The 11997-nt window shown below is 34.5% G+C and overlaps 1 protein-coding gene across 1 annotated transcript; it reads right to left on the bottom strand.

Moving 5' to 3' along the window:
* Positions 1 to 625: 625 nt before the first annotated feature.
* On the bottom strand, positions 626 to 2335 carry LOC133199314 (uncharacterized; the record flags this gene model as incomplete). The annotated part of the gene is made up of 3 exons (XM_061335127.1): positions 626 to 738; positions 1822 to 2211; positions 2245 to 2335. Coding segments are annotated over 3 exons (498 nt in total), but the record flags the coding sequence as incomplete, so codon positions are not given.
* Positions 2336 to 11997: the final 9662 nt, after the last annotated feature.

The following is an 11997-nucleotide window of genomic DNA, read 5'->3' on the forward strand; positions in this document are numbered from 1 at the left end:
TTATTGAAGGGTTTGTGAGGAGGAATGCTTCCTTTATTTTTAACGTCAAACATGAAACGTGGAATCGTTTTTAAAATCAATAACATTGAATTTTTGTGCCTAAAAACTTTGAAAATCATTAGTTTTTGCTTGATTAATGTCTGGAAATACTATTTAATTATTTTAACTTTTGTAAGTTTTGTTTGAAATGAAAAAAATACATCAAGTTCATTACAAAATTAATTACTCTTAGTTTTTACCTACCTATTATTACTAGTATTTCCTTTTTAGAGTGACTTTCCGTCCATGGACCCAGTGCAGCTCTTTCGGTATTTATCTCCTTGAAGAAAATTCAACCTCGCAGTCTTTTTACAGTGATTAAGGAACATTACAGCAATATATGAGAGAAAACACTTCTTATACAAAATTTGTCTCATTACCTGACAAATCATATTTTATCAAATGTTTCTGAAGAAGATTTTTTTTTACTTTTCTGCTATGGCTTAGGTGACAATTTACTGTCCCATATGCTTGAAGTTTTTATTTAATATTCAATTCAATATAGGTCTAAAGTTTCATGTGCTTTCCAGTATATCAACTTCCTAATCAATACTTTTTTATCGTCTATAGATACATAACACCTCCAGAGCTTGCAGAGAATTTATTTCTATATACACATACACCAGTCTACGATGATTCGATGATGGGCGTCGTTATCGGGCGTCGGTAAACATTTTCCTGCCTAATAATACTTCTTTCCTGAAAAAATAAAATGCTAAATCTTTCAGTAAATTAAGAAAATAATGCTTTCACCAAAGTCAAATTATGAATTTCAACCTTCAATGTGTTTTTGAGAAAAGTTTACATAATTTTTTATGTAATGATAGAGGATGTTAATAATGAATTGATTTTTTCTTGCATAATATTACAATTCACAATGGAATAAACATAATTGAAATAAAATGTTTATCCGATATAAGATGTTACTTAATTTTGCTCAACAAAGTTCCCATACTTTAATAGTCTAGCAATTTGCTGTCTTCATCCAAGTTCATATCACCGTACCTTGCAAATATCCAATATTAATTGGACGGAAAATAATTGGCCTTGTTTTTCTAATAACAGCATCAAAAGTCTATTTCCATTATACGTTGGACCCTTACCTGTGTCTTATACTGGTTTGATCGAGTTTTATTAATAAGGAGACTTTTAAATTTTTCTATGTATCTAAATATAAATTAAAAATTAACTGGTCTTCCTTAGGATTAGGGACCGCATTTTGTCAACAAACTATAAGGATTAGTATTGAAGCTTTCATATTTATTTCAAGATTTTATCCTTGCTTTTTAAAGGTTATCTTACTCCCCCTTTTCTTTTTGGAAATATTTTGTTTTAAATTAAATCTCCGTTCATGGGGTGTTGCTTGCGCATTAGATTAACAAATTATAGTCCTGATGTTTTCAAGGATAAGATTTTCTATACCACTGAATCCATCTGAAGGTCCTATTTTATGAATTTACATTATATGAAGACATTTTTACCGACGTTTTCTCGCTTCTTTTCTGTAATTTATTTGGAGGAATATCTTACGTGAACCTTTTATTTCAATACATTATAATACAGTCCCTTACAATTATCAGTGGATGATATGTGGTAATTTTGGTAAAAAGCGGCTTATTGGATTGAAGAGAAATAGAAAAATGAACAGGAAGACGGAATTATTAAAGATAATTTCTACGTATTTTTCAAACCGGGTGTGCTAAAAAAAACTTAATACATAAAACATAATACATAATTAAAAAAACAAATATAAAAGAAAATTACATGAACGTCCAAACATACCTCCTAATCCACCTCCAACACCTCCAAGACCGCCACCGATACCACCAAGGCCGCCACTGATGCCACCAATACCACCACTGATACCACCAAGGCCGCCACTGATACCGTCAAGACCGCCTCCAATACCACCAAGACCGCCCAGGCCATATCCGCCTAAGCCACCACCGATTCCGCCTAGACCACCGCCCATTCCGCCTAGACCACCACCGATTCCGCCTAAACCACCGCTAATTCCGCCTAGACCACCGCCAATTCCGCCTAAGCCACCGCCATAACCCCCATATGGGAAACTTGATCCCAAAATTCTTAACAAGTAGATGATGTATTCAATATAATAGTAGAAATAATATCCTCCGCCTGGGTAGTAACCTCCTAATCCTCCTCCTAGTCCTCCGAAACCTCCTCCTAGTCCTCCAAAACCACCTCCTCCTAGTCCTCCAAAACCTCCTCCTAGTCCTCCTCCAAAACCTCCTCCTAGTCCTCCTCCGTAACCTCCTAATCCTCCTCCGTAACCTCCTAGTCCTCCTCCGTAACCTCCTAATCCTCCTCCAATACCGCCTAGTCCTAATCCTCCTCCCAGTGCGCTTCCCAGTCCCCCACTTACAAAGCTACCAGAACTGAATCCGCTAGAGCTTATTCCTCCAGTTAAGGCACCTCCACCCACACCACCGAGTCCTCCTCCTCCAAAGCCACCAGCACCATGACCTCCCTTATCTGTAAATGAATTAAAACAATAATTAAATATTAGTATTCAGCCAAAACAGATGAAGAGGGTCATGACTGATGCGGAGTTACCTTGAAAAGATATAGTATTCACAAACTTATATTAGTATACTTACACGAGGCTTGTGCATACACAGCTAAAGCTAGAAGGACTGTAAGCTTCAACATCATCCTTTAAAAAATAATCACGAAATAACATCCCGAATTGAAGTTATTAAATATATTAATTAGTAAAAGAGAGGAATTGAAATTTTCAAATGGTAATTTGAGTTGATTCCATTAAAAAAAAAGAAATATTGAATGAACACTGAATGGAAAAAAATGTTGATACGTATGGCTACCTGTCCTGTTTCTGTGGGCGATGTATCAACTGAGGGGACCTGTACGCTATTTATACACCGCCTCCTCCCGCCAGCTTCCTTGAACTTGGCGCCTTTTTTTCCGGGGATGAGAACATGGATTGAAATTAACGATATGACAGAGGTGACATTACATAATATGTTAACAATTTATGTCGTTTTAACTCTGTCAATAAAATAAACATCAGGACGTTCGGGGTTCAATGTTAAATAACGAAATATCTTCCCCGAAACAAATTGATTTCTTGTGAAGTTTATTTCAGTGCGTGCATTTCCGGGTCATTTGCCATCAAATAACAAACATTTCCATGTTTATTTACTTGTAAATTGATCAGAGGCAAACAATATCAACATAAAATTTTCATACTCGTCTCATTTAGATTAAAATTCTTAAACATAATTTCTGAACAATGATCCTCTATAAGATGGTAAGTTGTGATACTAGTAACAGTAACTTAGTATTCGCTCTCAACCTTTTATCATTTTTGATTTGGAGAAGTCATTCTCAATTTAAGGTATATTATATATTTAAAATTGTACTAGTATTTTCGAATTATAAGTTGAAAAAAAAACTCTCATATTTCTACAATAAAATATTTTGAGGAAAAAAACCATTCCGAGAAAATTCTTCCAGATATAATATTTGTCAATAAAATATTTTTATTTCTATGTGTATGAATAGAGGATATTCAATGTTTTGTAGTTGGATATGGAATTTATTTCACGAGAGGGACAGGATTATTTGATATTTTCACGAGTGCAACTACGAGTGAAAATATATTTAAAAAAATCTTGTCCCTCTCGTGAAATAAATTCCATACTCAACTACAAAACATTGAATTTTCTGTTAATTACATGTACATTTTCTTTGATTTTCTCTTGGCGCCTGTTTTTTCGTAGTGCAGTATTATGGACTGTGACGGAATAGTTGAGCGGTTGTGAGATGTCATAGCAAGGCGAACGTGAGACTGAAAATTGTAAACATGGGTTTAAATTAACAACAATTTGGAGAATCTTTGAAAGTCTAGTTTTTGACAAGACTGTTTATTTACCCTCATTACCTAACAACAGACAAGGGGCTATTTTTACTTTTATGAAGGAAAGGAAAATCGAGAGCTTTGCCGCACTTTTGATATTTGTTCAGAGTGTAAAAGAAAATCACTTTGATATTTGTTCACAGTGTGAAAGAATATCACTTTTAGTCCATTAATAAATTACAGTATTTCATTGTTGAAAATGTAATAAATTAATTTATCTATTAATATCAATCTTTTTACAGTTCTATATGATAAACTATGATTAAAACTGAAACGAAAAATAATAATACACATGCATAATGTTAAAACTGCATTTCATCACTTTTAGTAATTTTACGCGTAGAACTATAGACGTCCAGCTTCGTAGGACTATTTTCGCTATAAAATGAGAATTCTCCCGATGATAATAATTTTTTCAGCAAAAGCTTATTATTGATTGCATATTACAGAAAGGGAGCATCCTTCTTTTAAAAAATTTTGATTTCCATATAAAACATTTCATGCTTTCCGTACTCCCCATCTTTGCAGGAGGGAGGATCCACTATTTATTGGGGTTTAGGGGTGTTCTGTTAAAATAATATTAGCTCATTCTTTTCTGCCAAATCCTACAGAAAGACGCAAAGATATACGTAAGGCAATTGGTTCGGATGACGAACTTGTCGTTAGCACGTGTTCATGGTATTCTGAAAAAAAAATCTTATTCTTAGAAATGTAAACGTTAGGTGGATACCTCATTTGCTTAGCGATGAACAAAAGAGAGTCAGTGTTTAAAATGCAACGAAATTATTAAAATTGTATCTAAATATACCAAAAACACTTTTAATAATTAAGTTACTGATGAGGAGACATGGGTATACTATTTTGAGCCAAATCGTAAGCGTTCTAACAGAATCTGGGCATCAAAGAATGCAAAACGTTCTAGTATAATTGCTAAAAGATTACAAATCGTGAAGGTTTGTGACGGTACATGTTGTTCTGTACGTATTGTCGTCGGCGACAATGTATGTACCTACCCTCACTGCACATATTGTCGTCCATCGGTACATATTGTATGTACCGAGGCGATCGAGCCTATTTTTCCCCCTGCATAATGGACGACAAAATGTACAGTCACGCATCAGCACATTTTGTCGTCGGCGAAAATATGTAGTTAACATTTGCACATTTTGTCGCCGATATATTGTGCTGAAGAATATTTACTAAGGTCGTGGTGAGAGAGAGAGAGAGAGAGAGAGAGAGAGAGAGATTGACACATACATACATACAGGCAGACAGACCGAAGGATAGACAAAGTGTATGGCAGATAAGTAAACAATTACTCATAATACTATAGGAAGAAAAATTTTAAGTCAGAAAATTTTGTCCAGGATTGGTGTACATCACTATGATATGTCAAGATATGTCTGTCTGTCCGTCCGTCTGTCTGTCTGTAAACCATTCACATTTTCAACTTCTTCTCAAGAACTACTGGGCCAATTTCAACCAAACTTTCCAGAAAGCATCCGTGGAAAAGGGATTCTAGTTTGTTCAAATAAAGGGTCATGCCGTCTTTCAAGGGAAGTAGTTAAGAATTAGTGAAAAGTTAGTGACATCTTTAAAAAATCTTCTCAAGAACCATTGTCTCAGAAAAGTTGAAACGTATGTGAAAGCATTATAAAGTGTAGATTCAGCTCTATTCAGACCGTGTCCCTCGGGGATAGGGTGTGGCTACAATAGGTGATCAGAGATTTTCAACACAAACCTATTTTCTAATTAAGTAATTAACCTTACCCCCCCCCCCCCGTTCTGAAATTTCGGGATCCAAGGGCACCACTAAGAACAGCAGTAGGCCCGTGATTAGCGATGTTTATATGATAGAATATCCAACGGTAGTATAGATTCTTCAAATCATGTCCCCCGGGCCTAGGATTGGGCCACAATGGGCGATCAAAGTGTTACATAGGAATATATAGGAAAAATCTTTAAATTCTTTAAAACTTTTCTTCTCAAAAACAGCAAAGCAATGATAAGTCATATTTATATGGAAGCACTGTCATGCATTGCCATGCGACTACTGATGGACGACAATATGCGCAGTGAGGGTAGGTACATATTCCATTCATAAAACTACTTAAAAACAACAAAAATATCTTTAAGCGGCAATAAATGTGGGGTGACAATATGTGCAGTGAGGGTTAGGCACATAAAGTCGCCAGCGAAAATATGTACATGTGTAACTTTTCAGTCGGCGACAATATGTGCATTGAGGGTAGGTACATGTTTTCGCCGATGATAATATGTACAAAACGACAATCTGTACCGTCATAAAGTGTTATATGTTACATGTATTTTCTTTGACAATAAAGGCCCTGTCATGCAAATTCCTGTGCTAAAGGGCAAAACAGTCACAGGTAACTTCTATAAAAGATGTTAATAAAAAACCGAAGAAATATTACGAAAGTCGTCGCCCCAAAACGGGTATGAAGTATCTTCGTCTTTGGCACGACGATGCGCCTGCACACAAGGTGACTGAGTATTTTGTGTTGGAGGCGGAAAAGGCTACTGTCCAACCACATACCCCGTTTTCTCCAGATTTAGCCCGTGCGACTTCTTACTGTTCCCCAAACATAATTTCCACCTATCTGGAAAAAAGATACAAATCACGAAATGCCCTCGGGTCTGCAATTTATCAGCATATAATGGGTGTCCTTATTGAGGAGTATGACAAAATGTTTCCAGAAGTGGATAGGTCGTCTAATCAAAGTACCGAAGGTACTGATGGGAGTTGATTTTAAGGACTATTTCAAATAAAATTTTATGTTTTTGACCTTGTTTACAGCTTTTAAAATTATTTACAACATTATTGCTTCTTAATTTGGTATGCGAGTATCAAACGACTAAAAAAAAAGGCACGATTCTAAGGAGTCAAAAAGTAAGGCTTGTTTTGATTTGACCATAACTTTTGAATGATATGCAAAAACGTGTAAGACTTCTTCATTGCTCAAAATTTTTCAGTAATTTAGGGTATTTTTCTTACCAAAAATTTGTTTAAAAGTGCCAGAGCGACTTTTTTTCGTCAGAATGTGATTCAAGTTGTTGATTCCGCTCCTATATATATATAACCTTTGAATAAATGATTTTTAAGTGTACGTTTGAATTTACACATAGAGAAATGGTGTACGTTTTGCTAATTTGCATAGGCGCCATATTGTTTTCAATTTGGCAGATTTTTGTTCATTGCATTGTAAAAGAAAAACTAAAGTATAGATTAAAAAATATCAATTCGGAATAATTTCTTCCTCATGTGATTCTATCTTTTATTGTGTCCTGTATCGGAATGCAATCTTTCGTTTACAAAATGATGAAAAGTTGAAAGTTTATTTCGAGTTTGAAAATCTAAAGCGAAGCTTCAGTACAACGATATTCATGTAGAAAAAATGTGATGAAAGAGCTTACAAGGTCTTTATCAAGCAAATTTAGAAATATTTGTCATTTTCCGATTTCATCCTCATCTTGCGTGAAGTTGTAAAACTTGCAATTTCAGTTTCTATGATACATATAATCAGATGTTGTTTTCTTTTAAACTGAAAATCCCGTTTTAGACAGAATTCAGAAAAATTGAACAACACTCCCAGTGGGGAAAATGCAGGTTTTTTGTGTTATTTTTTTTTTACCTGAGAAAATATTGAACTTCATCATTGTCATACGATGAGGGATACGATCAAATACATGTAATTACTTATGTTTCATTATAAAAAGATTCATAATTTATTTATTTATTTATTTATTTTTTTTTTTTTTTGAAAAATATCACAAATATAACGAATATTCATTGGCAACGGTCACGTTGTCATTAATTCATGAATAAGGTGTACAACATTTAACCATGTGATGTACTCTGACCAAAGTTAAATCACGACAAACACCATCTATATTGGTGATGAGAAAATTAATGGAGCAACATGTAAACCAGAAATAGAGATTCTTCTCAAATTTATGCCCTCTTTCCAGATTTGTATTGTTTTATAGATTTTTAGAGATCAATCACTGTCTGTTATCTTCACCTTTTTCATAGTGACTTGGATTTACAATATACATCTTCACTCTTGTAAAGGTGGAAAAGACTTACCAGATTTTTAAGTCTATACCAATAGCTTATCTTAATTTGATCTTACAATGTCGAAGTGTATAGGGGAAATCTACCAAATTCAGATAGTACAGCAAAACTAGTTGCATAATTATGTACACCAAGTATTAATTTGCAAAATTTCAGTTTATCACAAAATGATTTGGATAACATCCTGTTTATTGTACCGCCAAGGATGCTATTTTGTTTTTTTAGTAAATGGATTAAAATAAACCCAAATTTCATATGCATACAATTATTAAAATAGTGTGAATTGAATGATCAAAAAAGTGAACAGTGGTTTTAATGTCTAAATTTATTGAAACTATGAATTTTTTCTTCCTTTTTTAAAAATTAATTAATTAATTAATTTTTTTGATAAAGTTAATATACTTTGAGCAAAAGATAAGAGCATGAGAAATGATACACTTAGATATTTGTATTTAGATACACTATATGACATAACAGTGTATTTACATATAAATGAATTTCGTTTGTTTATAAATTAAACCTTATTGCGTGGCATAATTCATTTTTAAATGTTACAGTATCATTTTTATTTTTTATTTTTACTTTTCGCTGGAATCTAACTAAGATTGCAGCGAGATGAAATATTTCATTACAGGTATATTAAACAACAAAGCAACATATTTGGTCTTTGTTCGCAAATGTATACGAATCACACGGTTTTGTTTTAGAAAGAAATTGGCTATTTCAACACCCCACTCCACTCCCAAAATACTCAATGTGCCCAAAATTAGCAAAATTCTGGATCCACTCCGAATTCCGTTCTATCAACAGTGAACTAATTCACCGGTGTAACAGTTGAGACGATTACATGCACAGCATTAATATTACTGCAAAAATAAAAATATGAAACAAGCCATCTCAATTACACATCTAATAAAAATTAATCCTGTGTATACTATCAATAATTATCATTCCAGGCACAAAAGTAAAAGGCTGCTAAATTAAGTTTGTCAAGTAGGTCACGTCTGCTGCAGTTTAGAGATCTTGTCTGTGGCTTTAGAACTTTACACAAGTTAGAGATACTGGAGGAACATAATGCCCGCTGTGATAATCAGTCTTGCTCGCATATGAACATTTACATCAGTTGTCTGTATCAATCTAATTGTGCGTTCTCTGTATATACTGACATGCATTTAAACTTATGTCTGATTATTAATCCCATTATTATGGGACTCATATTGTCGAAGCATGGTGTTTATGCATTGTTATAATCACGAGAATATCTTCAGCCTTTCCCAACAAACTGATGAAAACGACGTATCTAAGCTATTTTAGGAGCGAGTTTCCTATCTTAAAATTAGAATATATGTACTATTTTCTTATTCGCAATATCTGTAAATCTATTTTCTTACATAAGTATTTAGGCCTGCCGTTTACTGTGATTATACATTGCATTTTTAAATCCTTACACCCTGCTCTATTTGTAGGTTAAAACTCTAATTTCAACCTTTCTCCCATTTTCACAACATCCTGCATTTAATCGAGGACACCCCCTTGGTAGCTGTTTGTCATTTGTATGTATTGATGCGCCTCTGGCGCGCTGACTATGAGAAGTTGATAAAATCAACTCCCAAAAAGTGTATCCAGGCCAATAGTGAGTGTTTTGAAGGGCAGGGACGAATAAAAGGACCAAAGATTAATAAATGTGGGTAAAAACAGCCTAGTGTCATTGTTCTTGGAACATCACTCGTACCATTATCACCTGCATATGGAGTTAATGTCTCCATTAGTTAATTCGATACGCAAGTAAGTACGAACAATTCTTAAAACGAGGCAGGCTTTTGATAAATAAATTGATGATACAAGGATTCAACAACCTCGTTTAAAGTCAACATTTGGCAAATTCTATGGTCGATACAATAACCTTGTATGCAAATACAATCTGTTCTAATATTGAAAGATGTCTTTTATACAAATTTTAGGCCATTCTTTCACTGAATTGTCTACAGATTTTTCTGTTTAGTCGATCATGACAAAGAGCACATGGCCGGTCTGAACTCGTAAATCGGACTGGACAGCAGGTACAGCCTACTTTAACCCTATCCCTAAGTGTGAGTTAGATGCAATGTAAGCCAAATGTAGTATGAGAAACAAGACTGCAAGTGTCAAACACTGGACGCATGACTCAAACAAGTTTGGTGAATTAGTTTTTAAAGTTAAGATTTCCATAAAATGGCCCTGCCCATATATAAAAATAAAATGACGAAGTCCCAGTGTCTCGCTATAAAGTAGAGACTTAGTGCTTTCAGTTTCCTATAAAAAAGTTTCCTCTGAGAGTCCAGATATTGAAAAAAGGGCTTTGTGAAATTGCAATTTTCTTGAATTTTCATGAAAATATGAAGAATTAAAATGTGAACCCACCCCTCAATCCAAAAAAAATAAAACCTGGATTATTATTTTCTGAAACAGTTCTACCTCTATATAATTGACCATTTGGACCAGAGGTTGAAGTATATGCAAAATGTAAAAAAAAAACAGCTTGGTTTTTGGCCTTTTTTTGAAGAAATTTTAACCTTCTCCAAAACCTTTTAAGTTGAAATATCCCTCTGCTCTAAATTTCACCATTTTTTTTTAAATTCCCAACATTGATTTTCATCAGCAACAATAGCATTAGATTCAAATGGAAAATAGTTTGAGTATGAAGCGTTGCTTACTTTTTCAGAAATGAATATTATATATCCGGTAGGAGGCGGCAAATTTCCACTTTTCATTATGGCGCCGGTTCTGACGTTTTTCTGGCATGTCAAATATCAAAATCGTGTACATACATGAGAAATAGGACTGGTAATCGAATGAGTCAATGAAATTTGACAGTTAGGCTAACCTGATTTTTTTTTCCAAATCAAGGATTTTATAGCGTCGGTTGAAAAATTCTTCTCCTCGTGAACAGCCAAAGGGGGGGGGGGGTAACTTTTGGAATTTCCTGTCTAAATACGACTCAAACGATTTTGTCAAAAATGTGCATACATATAGAATATATAGTCATGTATAAAATATGTAAAATTAACAATTAAACCACAAGATTTTTTGGGGGGAAGGGAGGGGGGAGTTCTTGTACATCCTTAAGTTAATTGGTCCAGTTTATGAGAAGAGGCTAAAAATGCTCTTGAGCTTCGCCTCGCCAGGTATGAAATTTACTAACCAGGTATCATCCCGAGAAACAATTTACGAACAAAGCACGACAACAGATAACTATAGGTCACCTGTATGACTCGGGTTGCGTTAATTCTATCAAGACTGACTTCAGTGCATTAAACTGTACATTTAATGAGTCAATAATTCAATACAAATAAAGTAGATATCAAAAAGGGGAGGGGGAAATCATGCGAAGATTGATATATCTCGATTCCTCTTCCTTTGAATTATTTTCATTTTTCAATTTTGTAACGCAGTCACAAAATTGATAAAAAAGAACATGTAAAAAAGTTGTATTTATGAGCTTTGTCATGTGACACTTGCACATCTGAAGGCTAAAATTTATATACATTTGCAGTCTCTAATGAATTAGAAAACCACCCTTGTCGGAATCCCTCGCAAACGACAAGAATCCGAGACCTAGCATTACAATACATGGGGCCTGGACATCTTCCTGTAGTGTCTACGTCACTAATCGCTGACTGCAAATAATTCTGAAGACGGAGAGACGACTTGTGAGATAGATACATGTATTTTGTGTGAAACGTGAAGATCATGCTCCCAGCTGATGTCAGTGCCGTTATCTCCTCGTCATTCCTGGATCCTAGCTCTCCAAGAAATTCCAAGTTTGATGGCCCAAAAAGATGGAACTGCTTGGCTTTTCCATCAATCGTCAAGAACAAGATTTGATCTCGGAATGGGCAGTAGTCAAAATACCCCTTCTTCATGAAAAAAGATTCCCCAAATTTGTCTTTTTCGATCACTTGGAGAAGATTGTTTTCGTTCC

Source organism: Saccostrea echinata, unplaced genomic scaffold (genome assembly GCF_033153115.1).
Source record: "Saccostrea echinata isolate AGI-Se365-2 ecotype Australia unplaced genomic scaffold, CSIRO_AGI_Sech_v1 ptg000034l, whole genome shotgun sequence".
Taxonomy (NCBI): Eukaryota; Metazoa; Mollusca; class Bivalvia; order Ostreida; family Ostreidae; genus Saccostrea; species Saccostrea echinata.